Source organism: Protomyctophum bolini, assembly GCF_963924005.1.
Source record: "Protomyctophum bolini genome assembly, chromosome: 14".
Lineage (NCBI taxonomy): Eukaryota > Metazoa > Chordata > Actinopteri > Myctophiformes > Myctophidae > Protomyctophum > Protomyctophum bolini.
Genome location: NC_137875.1, coordinates 9027917 through 9045965, shown reverse-complemented (window position 1 = coordinate 9045965; position 18049 = coordinate 9027917). Strand labels below are relative to the sequence as shown.

Sequence of the window (18049 nt, the reverse complement as noted above, 5' to 3'; positions counted from 1 at the left end):
CAGGTGCAGCATAGTGACTGGGCATATCATGGTTGTTTTTTCCCCCCAAAAAATGACATTTTAGAAAATTCAACATAAACAAGGTGGAACCAGGGCAGAACAAGGCCGAAAGAGCCTGCTGGTTAGTCAGTTAGGGAACAATCAGAAGGCTGACAAGGCTGTCGGCACACAAGATTTCCCCACGCTACAAGATGAAGCCTGTGCACTACCGTAATTTCCATCCACCAGCTGTTTAAAAACCCGGAAAACAGTAGACTCCTGTTCTATAGGCGCTTTCTTGACGCTTCGTTCAACTCGGTGTAAGCACACATGGGTGTCAAGGCGCGGCTCGTGTCAGGCGTCTCTTCCTGGTTTTTAGACCGCTGGTTGATGGAAAATTAAGTTTGCACGCGGGGGCAAGCGTCTCTGGTTTTCTGGCCGACGCGGCATCCACCAGCTGTCTAAAAACCAGGAAGAGACGCCTGCCACGAGCGTATTTTTACCGCGCCTTGACGCCCATATGTGCCCTGTTGGCCAGGTGTAGCTAATCAGTGCCGATTACAACTCAGTAATGGCTGCACCTTGCAGGGAACCCCTCCGTGGATTTGTCTATAGAGCGTCGCAGTCCCACCCCTTTCATGGCCCAGGAAATGATTTCAAAAAGTATTTATTTAAAGACTGTTACGCCGCAGACAAAGCCAACTTGAGTTGTGGCAACTCATGACAACAAACACAATATTTTGGACCAAACAAATAATTACAAAGAAAAAAAGTGTTGGAACCTGCCTAATTATTTGTTCGGCCAGAAATAAAATGTTTGTTGTCATGATTTGTCACGAAAAGAGTAGGCTTTGTACGAGACTTAAAAGGTCTTTAAATAAATAGAAATGTCTATGAGGAAAATGAACGGAGAATCATTTCCTGGGCCCTGGTAGGGGGCAGGACTGCGACGCTCTATACTAAATGCATTAAAGGGACATTTCACCCTTTTTGCATAAAAATATATGTTATTGACGTTTAGAAGATTTAGAACACTTTCCTGGGGGTCTTATGTGTGTAATATGTGGTTTTAGATATTTTAGATTTTAGCAGTGAGCCCAGTGTCTCTGATGTCATGGACACTGATCTCACTTACTTCCTGGACTACAATTCCCATAATGCTTTGGTGCACTGCTGTAGTCCAGGAAGTACAGTGTCCATGTGAGCACAGTGTCCATGACATCAGAGACACTGGGCTCACTGCTACAATCTAAAATATCTAAAATCATATTACACACATAAGACCCCCATGCAGGAAAGTGTTCTAAATCTTCTAAACGTCATTAACATATATTTTTTATCAGAAAGGGTGAAGTGTCCCTTTAACGTCTTGGACTACAAATATTTCTGCAGTGGTTTCAGTATTCATACATTTCTCTTTTTTCCGTTCACTTGCTGTGTTTTTATGGCATGCTCTGATAGCAGAATGGAGGGTCTGCCTTGAGCTAATCTCGCAAACCACTGGACCGGTCAGAACCACATTTATTGCGCACACATGCAAGTTCCAGTCGGCCAAAGTACCTCCTTTTCTAGCCCTAGAACGGCTCTTGTTGTTACATACAGTATGCACAGTATTTCACATACAGAGCCATAGAACGGCCAGGTTAATTTCTTGTTCGGGTTCAAACATGTGCGCCATAAATGTGATAAATGCTCCGTTTGTACTCACCCATTAAATAATTCCAAAGACGTGGTGTGAAAAATGGTCCTCTAGTTTTATATCCATGTGAAAGTTCTGGCACAAAACGCGTATTTAGTGAATTATCTCCACTTTTTCAAGAGATGCACACGGACGCCTTTCTCTCCGGGCGAGGGGGACACAGACACAAACACAGACGTCATCACCAATTGACCAGGGAAACACAAAAGTTTGCGGTCACACAATTGGCAGGTGCTTTGCGATAGGTGCTGGGTAATTAATCACACCACCTGCCAATTGTGTGACCGCAAACTTTTGTGTTTCCCTGGTCAATTGGTGATGACGTCTGTGTTTGTGTCTGTGTCCCCCTCGCCCGGAGAGAAAGGCGTCCGTGTGCATCTCTTGAAAAAGTGGAGATAATTCACTAAATACGCGTTTTGTGCCAGAACTTTCACATGGATATAAAACTAGAGGACCATATTTCACTCCACGTCTTTGGAATTATTTAATGGGTGAGTACAAACGGAGCATTTATCACATTTATGGCGCACATTTTCATATCTACAAGAAACGATGGAAGCTATCTATGCCTTATGATACATGAAAATTTACGAAGTATAATTAAATGATCACAGGCATTCTAGGTCTACTCCTTTTCATATTTTTTTATGTCGTTGCTCAGGTTGCTGCATGTCGAGCAGAAATCTCATCTCAAAATTTCAACTTTTTTTCATAATATTGCCCTACTTCATCATAAAAGTATTGTGAAAATAGCAGATCCACAAAATTGTGAGCATGTAGATCTTTCTATTTTAATTGTTTTCGTTTTTATTTTATTGTATTTTTTATTTTTAAGATAGTATAACGTTTTTGGACATACAAGGTTCCCCTGACAGCTAGATGTTTTACTTTAATTTGAAAAAGAAGTAAATGCGACTCAGATTGGCTGAAAGCTTGTCCACATTTGGAGTCATAAACAAAATCATAGATGACTGCCTTGACTGGGCTGGCCACGAGATCCACAGGCTTGGAGAAAAGAAAACAAACACCTTATGAATTAGGATTGTATTAGGTTATAATCATTATATGGCGCGCGCGTGTGTGTGTGTGTGTGTGTGTGTGTTTAGCCCTGGTCCAGTGCATAAGAGGAGTCACTGTGGCACAGGGCTGTGTGCCTCCTCTGTGTTAGCCTGGCTAATAAGCCAGACCGAATCAGCCGTTGGCAAAAAAAAACAAGTGTCTGGAAACGTAGCCTACGCCTACGCTGGGAGACAGGTGGGTGGAGTCGGGGATTGTTTTAGGAAGTGAGGCAAACTTGAAACGTGTTTTGTTGCTGCAAGTCTAGAAGTTCTAAAAATAAACAACCGTAGGAACGTGTTTTGTTGCTGCAAGTCTAGAAGTTCTAAAGTAAGCAACCGTAGGCTACTTGAAGAAAAGAGACTGTTCATTCACCATTGATTGTACAACGGGGAAATAAGTCATAAAGGATACAAGTTTGGATTTCCTCAGCAGAGACCGACGCAAGTATTAATTTCTGGCGTGGAATTTATCCTGATTCAGATCACCTGTGTCCACCGGTGTTGGTCTTGATAACCTAGGCTGCATGGTTGATATGGGTTGATAACGTTCGGATCCGCCAGATAAGTCTGGGGACGAAGACAGGAAAGGTTTTTCCCGTGAGTGAGTGAGTGAGTGTGTGTGTGTGTGTGTGTGTGTGTGTGTGTGTGTGTGTGTGTGTGCGTGCGTGCGTGTGTGCGCGCGCCTAGGCACTCGGAGCGCCTCCATGCAGCTTCTGTGCGAGTAGCAGCCAGTCTGCCACTGCCAGCCAGTAGCCGAGCGCGCACGGCAGCAGATCAGACGCACTGGGGGGAATACATGAAGACCGGGCTATATTATACAGCTTATGACTTTTTTACGGTGTGAACTGAACTGAAGCCATATCCTTCCAGAGGCGACTGGCATAAAAAACAAAACAACAACACCACCGCCACCAATCGAATCGCAAAGATATATCCATTTCTACAATACTTTCAGATTCCAGCGCACGCACGGGGGAAACTATGAAGGCGAAAAACCGCGACCAAGGCTTGTCTGATTCCCGGGAGCTGGACGGCTCGTATGACCAACTGACGGGTGAGTGGACGGGCACTCTCTGAGCTGAGCCCCAGCGAATGTGGATGATGTGAGCCCAAAAGATGCAATATGTCATCCATAGCATATAATCAGGCATTAGTTATACCGGCTGTGGTAACTTTTTTGACATTTCGCAACCTGTTCGCCAAGGACATATACAGTTTGACAATCTTTGAGACCAATATACTGTAATATCCTCGACCTCGGAGATATTTTTGTTTTTTTTATCTCTGAACGGTGCACAGTCTGATAACCACCGTGCATGTTCACAGCATGTAGACTATTGAGACAATTTTCAATTATGTTTTAACATTTTGGACATTTTTTGCTAGAGAGTTGCAGACTGAAGTTTTAACTTGTCCAAAGACTCCGGCTGCGTGGGTCCCCTATAATTAACCTCCACATGGATAACCACTCCGCTATAACCTGTTGTGGAATAACACACATGCCTCCATGTTTAGTCATACAATAACATATTTACCGTAAAAAAAAAACTTAAAACCTGTACATATTGTATCTTTTAAGGGCACGTGTTGCATGGTATGCTGTTGCGTAATATGTGGTGCGTAATGTTGGTGTGTGATGGATGGATGGATGGGTTGTCTGTCCGAAAATACAAAGGCAATGATGTGGCTTCGCTGACCTGGCTCTTTCATGGGTGACTGTCTGGCAATATATGTTGACTGTTCTGACCAGTCAGTTGTTGGCTTCATAAAAAGTTACCAAGATTATTTGTATAGCCTATATGGCAGGCGAGTATCATGGTTTATCGTTATCAAATTGCTCTTTTAATGCAAATTGATTATTGTCCTTTGCATGCGCGCGTCCATGTGCGTGATTGTTCCGATCTGTTCTGTAGCATAATACTTTCTCTTTTCTGCTTGGTATTTTGGAATGACACAGATGGAGCTAAATATGCCATCCTCAATAGCATCTACTGTACCTTAAACAGCCCGATATAGTCTCATCTGTTCGCAGCTCAGCTGTTTGTGTGTGATGTGAAGTGAAGTGAGGACATCGTTCTCCAACCCACTTTTAACGTTTAGCCTAACCATCCACAGCAAGAGAACGTGCTGACAATTATTATTGTTGTTGATGAAACAAAGGGAGTGAACCTGCTTTTTTTCCTCCCCAGAGCCATCACACTGTTTTATTGTTACGAAACCTGTATTCAGTCATTTTGGTGCATAAACTTAGTCTGATAATGATGTAGGCCTACCGTGCATGTTCACATCTTGTAGGCTATACTTTTCTTTACATAAGGCAATTTCTTTCAAATAATTTATTGTTTTAGCATTTTGGCCAAAATTGCCAATTTGACATCAAGGTGTGCAGATAGTGCCCACCTGTAGGCCCATCCACCACATCCAGGCAGCATTCCATTGTGATTTGAGAGCAGTGGTCACTATATTGGTGAGGTGATTGATTGTATTTATTAACAGTTTGCAGAATTACACTACATTTCAAGCACAACTCAATATAAAAACAGTGAGTGGACGACCCAATAAAGCACTACACTTGTTTACAAGAGGGTCCACCTTGTTCAATTCATCATAACGTACAAATATACACTTCTATATAGCCAAAGAACAGATGAAGAACTATTGCTTATTAATTGCCAGCTGTCTAGAAGTGTCTTAACCACTTAAACTCCATTATGGTTGAGCGGAATCCCCCAGGGCTCTATGCTAGTGTATTTTCTGTTATTGTGCAGGAAAGCTTTTGTTGAACATCGTGCTACAATACGGATGGTTGAATATAGAGCCCTGAAGACTGACGTCAATATCGCTAGAGGATGCTAAATTCACGGATTTGTGTATTTCTTTATTTTTATTATAATCCCCATAGAGGGATCTTAGATTAGATCTAAGAATTTGTAAATGCCATTGACAATGAAGGGGAAATTTACGTCATATTGTCTCTTTATTGTTGTTTGTTTTACATCACCTAATCAACATGAGTTAGACTTTAATATATTAGCGCCCCTCACTTCACAAGGGTGTGATCTTTATATTAAAAGTCCCTAAAAAGCCAAATTGAATAATTCCTGTGAACGAAAACGTGCTGCGTGATAACGTGATCACTTTAATGACTATTAATAAATCTTGATTTCATTCACCTGTGTGATTCCATAGCATGCACATTCATTCAAACACATCACCTGATTTAATTACAGAGCTATACTCTGTTTTTGAGGGGCGCCATTGACAATGAAGGGGAAATCTACGGCATATTGACTATTGTCCTCCTTACGTCATATTGTCTCTTTATTGTTAAAGGCATTTAATGCTTGTGTTGGCACCGTTTGTTTTACATCACCATTACATCACCTAATCAACATGAGTTAGACTTTAATATATTAATAGTGCCCCTCACTTCACACAGGTGTGATGATTATCATTCAAGATTACGTCCAGAGTTGACGGTCAGACTCATTCTGAAAACATTATAGGTTAGGAATAAGCCATGTTGTAGCAAACCGTCTCTCTCCCTTGTAAATAAACAGTACCTCTGCTGCACACAGGTGTACCGTAGTGAATTATATTCTAACGTCCCATAGCCTGAAGGGATGGGATGCTCTGATTGGTTCAGAAACGTACAGGAATCTGTTTCAGACTGAACCTGAAAAATCAAAGGACCGCAAAAGTCATCGCAGTCCGACTTTAAGTCTGAGCACAGCACACCTCAAGCTTGCGGATGCTGATGATGGAACAGGGAGGCTGTATCAGCCCAGACAGGCACAGCTGTGTGCCTGAGGCAAGAGAGTCTGCCGATCTAATCTATTTCCACTCGGCCATGCATTAAGCAGCTAAACGGACGATCTGGAGCACATTTTATGCATCCCAAATTAAGATGAGATTGCTGGATCTCCCACTGTGTGTGTGTGTGTGTGTGTGTGTGTGTGTGTGTGTGTGTGTGTGTGTGTGTGTGTTTTCTGATGGCAAATTCTGATTTAGTCTTGTTTAATTTTAGGTCTATTTAGTCACCTGACATTGTTTCGTCTTTTAGTCTTAGTAAAAAGGGTATCTTTGAATAACAAAGAAACAATATTTTTTTGTTGCAATGTAGCAAAAACTGTGTGCGGTGTGCAGGGTACTTTTCTTTGTTATTCAAAGATAACATTTTTATAATATGCACTTATGTCCTATGCACCTGTCACCAACCTTTTGAGGTGTGCATAATTATGCCTTTTTCTAACGTCTTGGGCAAGAAAATGAACACTGCTCTGCTCAGTGTTTAGCGCGTTTTGTGCAGGTCCAAATACAATAATTCAAATGCATGTTTGTGTGTGTGCAGCTTCACTTGTGCTCCTCTGCAGCACGTTGTTTGAAAGTTGTAGATGTTTTATAACCTTTAATGACTGCGCTGTGTGGGAGAAAGGGCCCTCTACACCTGACCCATGTGTTTTATTTCAGTGCATATTTCAACGAGGCCATTCAAAGTGCTTCACACAAAACATTAAGGGCAAATTCTGTGCACAAAGAAACGCATCTTAAAAGGACATTTGAATATACAATTAGAATCAGTTGTTGAACTCATTTAACTCAATAAAAGGCAGCGTAAGAAAAATACATAGAACATGCAGGGTTTGTTTTTAACAGGGATTGTGAGGCAGGGGGCCGCCTAGTGTCGAGGTTAGAGCATGCACCTCATGTGGAAGCTTGTGAAGTCGAACCCTGCCTGGGTTGTTGTCAACTAGGGCATGCGGTCGCAACGGCACATCTGAAGCCTGTCCTGGAGTCTCGAGATGCACAAACAGATATAGGGCTGTCACAATTACACATCTAAGTTGACGAATGAAGATTAATTGTCACCCATTGCGATTAACGATTTGTTTAAATTTTGTTTTGCATTTATATTTTTAAGTCATGCAACCACTTCCTTAAGTGACTATGTGTTTGGCTGGGTGGGTGGCTGGGTGGGTGCGTCTGAGCACGAAAACAGCATGGTTGTTTTTCACCACCACACACACACAAACACACGCGCACATAACTGTATATATGGTGATTTTGGGTGTGCCAGTATAGTACAGTGACAGTACAGTACAGTACAGTACAGTAGAGGGACCTCCACACGGTAACTCTGTCATTTCTCAACCGTTTCGGACGCGGGGTGGCTCGCCGGAATCGGGCCGGTGGCGTTCCTGTGGGTCTGGACCCCCACACACACACACACACGGAGTTGCACCACTTACTTTTTTATTTGCCTTTTAGGCTTCGTAATCACAGCAGATATGACAAATTACTCCTACTAAGAAATCACTGACACATTTAATCATTTGTAATATATTTTTATTTACAAAAAATAGCTAATCTACAGGCTTACAACACGTCACAAAGTGACATTTGTAAAATGTATGTATGTAATATAATATAATATATGTCCATATATGGACATTCCCGGTCGAGTCAACATGTGATGTCAGAGTAGATGAGGCGAGCTCCATATACTGTATGGAGATCTAGGGGTTTGAGGTCAGATCAACATATGGAATGAATTTTGTATTGGCCATATATGGAGCGTGTCTTGAGTGTACATGGGTTTGATGAGGTCTGATCAACATATGGAATTCATTTTGTACTGGCCATATATGGAGCGTGTCTTGAGTGTACATGGGTTTGATGAGGTCAAATCAACATATGGAATTAATTTTGTATTGGCCATATATGGAGCGTGTCACGAGGCGTGCCTGACACACTGACGAGAGATGCAGGTTTTCATAGTAAACAAATGAGCAAAATAGGAAAATTATAATGGTTTGTAAAACAGAAAATCAAACATTTTACACTTTGATGACCCCAAGTGCTGACCGTTTTGTTCAGACGACAAGTCGAACCTGTTGTAGCAGCTACTGAGAGCTGACACACACAAACATTGACTTTCTGTTCCCCTGACGACCCACCTTGATCTTTGCCTTGATGATGCCACCTGTGATTTTGTCCTATTGGCTCAGGTTCCATAATCAATATTGGTTTAGCATTCGACAAAAGGTTGCATTTCAAAATTTCTGCGGATGATGGGCAGGCCTGACCTGTGTCTGAGAGAGTGTATTGATGGTATATCATGGCTATGCTCTTCTGACATATCAACTAATTTTCTGGCATTATTGATTCTCGCTGCGTTGAGCTTCTGCCATGTCTTTTCAGCCGGAAGCTTTATTTTGTTTATTTTGTCTCAAAATCCACGACCACTGAACCAGAAGTAAAATCGGCAAGGCTAATTTTTATTTTAGCTTTTTAATATTGTAACGGCGAGGCAGTGAGTTATAATAGTTATAATCCCTGAAAATCGCAGTTTAAAAAAAATCAAAAACCTTAATGAAAAGAATCAGAGAAAACGAGGCGAGATACAAAGCAGACGCTTGTAGATGGTGGTCTGGACAGCGATCTCACTGAAACAATAAAACAAAGGCGTAGGATCCAAAGTCGGAAAAGTCATCAACATAATTTTACTCTTATATACCTGTACACAAGATTTAACAATAAAGTACAACCTTGAACCTATGCTCTTTTTTAATGTTTGCGACGGTCCGATGCTCCCCAACGTCCATCTAAGTAAGAAATATGTATTTTTACATAAGAGCTGAGGGGACAATTTATTCGGGGTGGAGGAGGAACAAATTACATCTCTGGCTTAATGCTTAATGGCTTTTTTGAAACCTGCAAATTGCATGGCTGGATTCCTCCTTACCGAGACGGTGTTGTTGGGGCTGAATTGAAACATATTTAGCCGTGATAAATTCCATGGTTATTAATGCTTAGCTATCTGTTGGCAATAGTGAGGAATAAACTTTATATGTGATGTGGCTTCAATGCTGTGTAGCCAGACTTATATGAGCTGTGAAGAGATGCTAATCTCTGTGTTGACATTTATTGCCAAAATGGGTTTCCACAGTAGTGTGCGTGCATGCGTGTGTGCGTGCGTACGTGCACTGTATCCTACTGGGGAGTAGTGTTGTGGTACTCGAGTCCGGTCTCGGTCTGGAGTCTGACCTCCACGTAATTTGTCTCAGTTTTTCTCTCTATAGGTTTTCAATGGTACCCCAACGTTCAACCCCTGAATTTACCATGATCCAAAATGTATATAATAATCTTTAATATGTTATTTGGATGACCCTAAGGATCATAAAAACCCTTGAACGATTACTATTGCAATGTCTTTTGTGTCACACCTCTTTTTAGCTTAGATTGATTGTCCTATAGGTGTAGTCTACTCTCATTGACAAACAAACGACACAAAAAACATAATACTCTCAGCAAAGCCAGATACTCTGCGGTTGGGTTGGAACCCTCAGACTCCGCGGTGGTGGGCAGGTACTTTACCATTGCACCATCCGAACTTGGAGTAAGTGTCCCTTTTACAAAATGGTCCATGGGCCTGCCCTGTGTGTGTGATAGCTGCAATTTGACCCTCTCAGACTCAGAGTGAAGTAGATTTTCGTGATTTGTGATTTGTGTGAAGACTGCTGGGATCACGACTTTATGAGAAGAGATATTTATATAATGTGTGTGTGTGTGTGTGTGTGTGTGTGTGGGAGAGAACTGCTACAGGTGAGTCACTCTCCTTAGTTACGAGTAACATGTATGGATATCCGTGTGCGTGTGCATGTGCGTGTTTGCGTGCATGCGTGCGTGCGTGCGTGGGAGAGAGAGAGGGAGAGAGAGCTGACCAATGTTGCTTAAAGGTAGCGTGGGTGGCTACTGTAAGAGTTACTGTGTATTTTCTTCTTTCAGCCTGAAACAATGCACTGATATTAACAACGATAATAATAATAATAATAACACATCAGAGACTTATAGAGAGCTTTTCCAAGTACTCAACGATGCGCTTCACAGAAAACAAAACAAAAGACCTGACACTAAAGTGCCCCCCCCCCCCCCCCCCCCCGTGTGTGTGTGTGTGTGTGTGTGTGTGTGTGTGTGTGTGTGAGCGCACGTGTCTGTGTGTACTACGGAGCCTGGCTGGCATCCCCCTTTGTGTTTAAGAGTACAGGCTGAAAGATGAGAGGTAATTATAGAAGCGGGCGTGCATGGTAATCTCCTTTTCCGCCTCACATGCCAAGTGCAAGAGGAATGATATTTCACACGCACGCACACACGTGAAAACACACGCACACGCACGCACACACACACACACACACACACACACGCACACACACAGAGATAGCTTCTCCATACACAGTAAAATCCTCTGTTAATGTAACCACTTAAGCCCCTATCATCGTCTGCCGAATAGCAAAAATTACAATACACTTTTAGGCATTTAGCAGACACTCTTAATCCGGAGTGACTTTCAGTAAGCAAGAACACAATGTAATGCATCAAGTGCATAGAAATTGTCATCTGGGATCATAAGTAAACTAAGGGGCGGTTCACACTGTGGTCCCGGGTGCACTCCACTCGGGACCACAGATGTTGTGGCTTGTGGTAGTGTGAATAATGCATTCCGTTCCCGGGAGCACATGGCCCAACGGTCCCCGGGGCTGCATGGGGGGCGGGTCTCTGGACCGTTGAAGTGTATTCTGCATGCGGACTACATGTGGCTCTTGGGCTTTGCTTGGCATAGTCTTCAAAGTAAAACAAAATAATAATAATAATGCTAAAGTAGAATCTATAGCAAACTAATCTAACACGACACTAGAGCACAGAAGTGGCAGGGTGGCAGGCTGACCGTGAAGTAGTATAATGGCAAAGAGGCAATGCAACGCAGTGTGTCTGTTTTTTTTGGAGACAATGTCGCAGAGTTGATGGTAAGAGTCTGTGAGCGCCAGCCATCAAGCACACCGCCACCTGGAGGATCAAAGTGTGTTATGCAAGTGTACCCGGGTACCCGAGATTCAGTGCCCATACCCGAGGCTGGGTTGACGAAAGGGCCTTTCTGTGTGGAGTTTGCATGTTCTCCCTGTGTCCCCTAGGGTAGGTACCCTCACAAAAAACATGCAGTAATCCTGGTCTCTAAACTGCCTCCCCCTGGCCAGCTGGGGCGCCTGATGGAGAGGAAAGGAACTGGTTGGAATAATGTGTTCCTTCCACGCACTACGTCCAACCAGGAAAATTCCCCCCTGTCAGGAGTAAAGGAGCAACTTGGACACTCGGGCATAAAGGAAGCATGAGTTCAAGTCCGTTGCTCTCCCCATGTCCCCCATATATGGGGACTAGGTTGGCGCAGGGTGTGTATCACATTAAATAATTGACACGGGTGAAAAATGGGTTACAAAATCGTGGGTAAAGTAAAATGAAACCTATGCTTCCCCAGGTTTAAATGGGCATGATTTTAACTTCATCCCTAACCTGATAATTGGGATGCACTGTTCCTCTTTCATGCTCCGGTTGGCTCTCCCCCTGAAGCAGATCAAACCTGTCACTCCCCATCACCCTCACCCAGGACCAACAACAACTCCTTTGAGTGTAGGCGGATTAGCAGAATTGCTTTTTGATGTCTGTGCGTGTGTGTGTGTGCGTGCATTCTGATGCTGTTGCAACGCATACTGTAGAAGTAAGTCATATTTTTTGGGAGACAAGAAGACAAGAAACGAATCAAATCTAAATATACAGTACATAATCATGACTCACAGAGGATGGACAGGACCTTGGCTTGCACGTTTTATTTCGAGATGCATATATTATTTAGATTTTTAACAGGGATTTAGCCCGCTGTTGAAGACCCATGCCTTAACTCGTCTCTGTCTCTGGTCTCTGGTCATCCTGTAAATAACGTTTTTCTTCCATGGCACCCCTGAATTACATTGTTACTTTTTAGCACCTTTGTTCATATTAACTGTACCCAAATCTATCCCGCAACGATACAGTATGTCACGAGGAAAACTGTAGAGAAGGACACACTGACTTTTTTACTTGGCGTTTAACCACTCAAGGCTCATACTGTACATAGTCTGGATTTACGGTGGTGGGGTGACCACCGAACTACAACATGACGTCACGAGCCGCGGTGAAGAGCAAACCACCGCCACCGCTCCAGCCCTTCTCTCTGTTTTTACTCGCCACCGCTCAATGTTATTTCAGCTCCGGTGGTCAGCTCACCACCGGAGCGGTGGTCACCTCATCACCGAAAATCCAGACTATGAATAGGCCTTTAAACCCCAGCATTCCTAATTCTGGGCGGAACATTCACCAAAAGTAGCCGACATGCGCTTGTAGATGTGCTATCTTTGGTGAAGAGCATTGGTGTACTGTAAGCTGAATAAGAACGCATTCACTCGGGTCCCTATAAAGGTATAGAGGGTTTAAGTAATAATGGGTGAAATAATGGGTGCGTAATGGGTGAAATGACAACGAAAAGTGCTTTGGAGAAGGTGCTGCGTATATAAAGGCACCATTTCATATTTAATTGACCTCTTACTCCCTGAATCATTCTCACAGCGGCCCTGGATAGAGAGACTATAACATTGACGCAAAGAAACCAGGGAGAGAGAGAGAGAGAGAGAGCTAACCAAGGCGGACGTTCTGTCTCCTCTCGTCTGCAGCTCGTTGGGAGCAGCAATGAGATGCCTTTGACAACGTACACAATAAAAGCATTTTTCTTCTGAATTATACGATCACGTGACGTCACAGAGAACTTTAATAAACATATGGAGCAGCTGCTGTCGCGATACATTAGCGGACTCATTTTCTCCACCACACGGCGGTTCGTATAGCATCACGTTCGCCTCGCTTTTAAAATAATCTTTGCATTGTTGTCGGTAGTAGACATGCACACAACACAATAAACAGCATAGTAACCTTATCTAAACTACTAATTTAGAAGTCATTCTTAGAATCGGTTTTCTAAGAATGCCTTATAAATTAGTAGTTCTTTCTTCCCAAATTGATGGCCGCTGAAACCCCCCCCCCCCCCCATTCACACACACCATGCAAGGCACCAACCTGCACATCGGGAGCAGCAATAAGGGGCTTTCTCGGCCCCACCCCACCCGCTCACCTCTGCCCCTCCCCCTCCTGTTGCTGTGACCATCTTGAAAACTAAAAACAATATATACAAAGGGAGAGAGGTGGGGCCGAGAAAGGCCCTTATTCAGCAGTTCAGCATCATGCTCAAGGACACTTCGACGCTATCTCAGGGGGAGCCACGGGATCGAACTCGGAACCTTTCCAATTCTGGCCCTGATTCGCTGGCCCAGAGAGCGGCCACTCCACCCCTGGCCCTGAGCCACTGCAGACACTTCAGGCAAGGGGCGACGTCACCAAACGGTGATTTGCCAAGTATAGAGCCTCACTGAATGAATGAAAGTAATGCTATATAGTCGGGACAAGGAGTGAAACAAAATAAGCGTTTGCCTGACCCTGCAACACACGTCTTATCAGCCAGGAAGCGACTGCAGGCTTGTGTTCGCCGGGGTGTGTTTGGCATGCATAAATATACTCTGTGGATTACCCACATTCTAATCTACACCTACAGGATGAAACATTAGGCAACATTCATAGGATATGGAACACCAAATGAGGGCAAAGATGGAGGAAATTTAAGAAAAATGAACTGCAAAGTTCCTTTAGGGACGAGTGTTGGCCGGAGATCAACACCCTTTCATTGAAACTGCACCATGGGCCTTTAGCCATTCTACAAATGTCTTTTAAATCCTAACAGTTTTCTGAAAAGAGTACGTTGCTATATCAGTGGTGCTAAAAACTATATTTGGCCGCCATGTATATGCTATTTTTAGCAAATAGCCTGCAAAGCATAAAATATATGCATTAAAATGGTTAAAATCTAAAATGACACAGCTTTTATGTGTTAAACGTATATGCGTTAAGGGAGACAGTAAGTAACAGCGATGCGCTGTTTGGGCAATCAAACATCAACGGGCACCAATGTTTAGATAGTTTTATATAATTGATCTATATCGGTCCATGACGTATACATATCAGCCTGGGTGGGCTGATTACACAGAGCTGCCCTGTGGCTTCAGAATGTCGGAGATTCTAATTCGCTGTAAGGACTGATTGCAGGGCCGAGTGCACGGCTTCGGCTTATACGGCTGTCGGAAGCTATTCGCTCCAATGTCACCTTCCTCTATGTGATCGCTGTTGCCGCTGGGACCCTATAATGGCCGACATGGACTAATTAATGAGCTTGATTCAAACGTGTCGTCTAATGTACTCGGACATGTCTGACACGCGTGGACTCATGACTGGAAGCCTCGCTTCGTTCCCTGGCCCTGGCCTCAAAGACGCAGAGATGTCGAGATTCATTTATACACATCGTAGTATGGCGGTGTAAGTTGTTGCTTGGCGAAAATATCTGACCCTCAAGCTTACAAACCAGCAATGTTAGCTTGAAGATCAGTTATTTGCAGTAAAACCTGTATCTCAGATAATTTTTTCAGATTTCAATTCCATTTTCATTTTCGAATCAATTTACAGAAAGAGAAAGACATAAAGATGTGCAGTTATAGACGAAGATCAAAGCGAGTACGATTATTGTCACGTGTTGTCACCCACTTTTCATTTCCACATTTCACAAGTGGGTGAAATGTTTTTAGTTCCCCCTGATTTGCATAGACATTTCTGGGACGCTGATTAAATCCCCACAGGTAGCCTATATGTTGTGGCGGTCCACTATATCTCGCCCGTCCCAATCTGCTAATGCACACTCGCTACCCGACGGTCCTGTTCTGAAAACACACGGCTCTGTTCACATATCTATATGGTGGATCTGAGTCTCAAGGTAAAGTGGATTAGATTCCTCTGCGACGGAGAAAATTACTACCTTTTTCTATAATTGGGAAGTCGTCCTTCCCTGCCCTTTCCCCCCCAAGGCCCCACCGTGATTACAACACACAGACTGACTGACGTTGCACTTTCCCATCCCCCCCCCCCCCCCTCTATCTGTCTCCCATGACACTGTCGACACTGCTGCCCCGATGTAATCTCCGCTACAGTTCTCTCTCTCTCGCTCTTTCGTGACCTTGAACTTTCTCTTTTTCCTCTTTTTCTGAACCCCCGCCACCCCTCACACACACACACACACACACACACACACACACACACACACACACACACACACACACACACACACCTCTCCATCTCTCTCAGGCCACTGTGAGACCGTATCGCTCTGTAATCGGGGTGGAAGCCAAAATCAATCCTAACGAGTTTTAATCTTTGACTGAATCTAGGGAGGGCTGTGTGTGTGTGGAGGGGGGGGGGGGGTGGCAATCGTTAATTAAAATAAGCCCAGTTTCTCCTGCCTCTCTCCCACCGTCTCTTCTCAGCACGCACTGCCATCTATAATGCCCACAGAGGAGAGGACAGCCAGAGGAAAGGACAGATGCAAGAGGGGAGCATTATGAGACAGACGAGGAAGGAGGATGGGAGGGGAGAGGACAGGAGCGGAGAACTGTGGTGTGGAATGGGGAGGAGAGGAGTGGACAGGAGCAGAGGGGAGAGGAGAGGAGAGGAGAGGAGTGCACAGGAGCAGAGGGGAGTGGAGATGAGAGGAGAAAGGAGGATGGGAGGCATGAGGAGAAAAGCAGATAAAGAGTGGTGAGGAGAGCAAAGGTGTGGAGAGAAATGGGGAAGAGAGGGGAGGAGAGGGGTGGAAGGGAGGAGTCGAGAGGAGAGGAGAGGGGAAGCCAGGGGAGGAGAGGAGTGTGAAGTGAAGGTGAGGAGAGGAATGGGGATAGAAGAGGAGCGTAGATGAGTGGACAGGAGGAGGGCAGAGGAAAGGAGTAGACTAGAGAGAGGTGAAAATGTGTGCAGAGGAATATGGGTGGAGACTGGAGAGCACTGGCCAGGAGTAGAGCGGAGAGGAGTCAGTGGAAAGGAGAAGGGAGGAGAGGAGAGGAGAGGCGTGGACAGGAATAGAGGGGCCTCTCGCCCCGGGGAGCGCCACCCAGACGTGCATGTTTCACGAGTGTTTTGTCTTGACGAGCACTGCGGCCTCCCGGGACACCCGGCATGGATCAGAGTCAATGATTGATTGACAGAATGGGTACACCCTAAGTGTGCTGGTGTCCCGTGTCATTCATTGTGCACATCATCTCCCGTGCCAGGTGATGGCTGCGTGCGCCCGCATAGCGCCACGCACGACATCTGATCGGCATTAGAGGATGATTTAGTGCCATTAGCGCCAGTCATTTTCTATTAGATTGACAGCAGCACAAGGGGGGAGGAGGGGCTAGATGGGAGCAGGGTTTGATATCAGTCCAGGAAATAATAACCTAATGATGACTGTGTATTAGTGCAGTATGTACCTTCTGGATCCCAATACCTTGTGGTTTTGGGACACTACAATTCCCATAATGCTTTGTCCTTGTGGATAGGAGGAGGGCTGTCTTACTGACACAACATGTAGTCCAGGAAGTAAGTGTTAAAGTGAGTCCATGACATCAGATACACTGGGCTCACTTTTAAAATCTAAAATATCTAAAACCACATGTTACACACATAAAGGGTGAAGTTTCCCTTTAAGTAAATGTTTTTTTCCACTCAAAAACGCTAAAAATGGCATTTATAAAATGACCAACGTGTGTTTGCGTGTGTGTTTTATGTTATTGGAGATTCACACTATGGTCCCGGGTGCACACTCGGGACCACTTGGCAGATGTTGTGGTAGTGTGAACGATGCGTACCGTTCCCCACATTATTTTACCTGGGTTGTACTTCTGGTAGTTCTACTTGAATGTTGACAAAGAATGATTGATAATCTGCTAGTGATAATCTGGAATTTATGTGCCTCTGAGGCACATACATTGAATGAAGTGTACCCGGGTGGTGCGCTGTTGAATCTTTGCCAATGTGAATCATCATGGCCAGCAGGGGACCAGGCAACCGTATCAGACCCAGTCCGTCTCAGTATGAATACCCTATTAGAAGATGGTATTACAGCTTTGTGTGTGTGTGTGTGTGTGTGTGTGTGTGTGTGTGTGTGCGCGCGCTGACAGTAAATGGCAGTAATTCGGTTGGGAGCAGACCTATGGAGACCATTTAGTGGATTCACTCCAGGTCGTTCAGAAAGCGCTCCAGTGTGATTGACATGGCGGTGGACGGAGTAATGAGCGCAGTGGGACGCGCTGCTCTCACGACGGCGACGCCACCCGTAGATTCATTCATACCTATAGAGGCACGAGGACGCCAACACACACACACACACACACACACGCTGTATAAGAGCCCATAAGAGCCCCAAAGACACAGCAGTGGAACGCGACGCCGCAAGGCTGGTCTGACAAATCAATGACGGTGGTGGTGGACAAGGGCTAGTCAATAACAAGGTGACCCACACGCACACATGCAATGCACA

The 18049-nt window shown here is 44.4% G+C and overlaps 1 protein-coding gene across 2 annotated transcripts in view; it reads left to right on the top strand.

Moving 5' to 3' along the window:
• Positions 1 to 3550: 3550 nt before the first annotated feature.
• The window catches only part of LOC308328393 (A-type potassium channel modulatory protein KCNIP2), a 142164-nt gene continuing 127665 nt past the window's right edge, over positions 3551 to 18049 (top strand). For both annotated transcript variants that reach the window (XM_080782170.1, XM_080782169.1), the window contains exon 1: positions 3551 to 3790. In XM_080782170.1, coding sequence (XP_080638296.1) covers positions 3718 to 3790 — 73 coding nt within the window. In that variant the 5' untranslated portion in view covers positions 3551 to 3717. The remainder of the gene's footprint in view (positions 3791 to 18049) is intronic.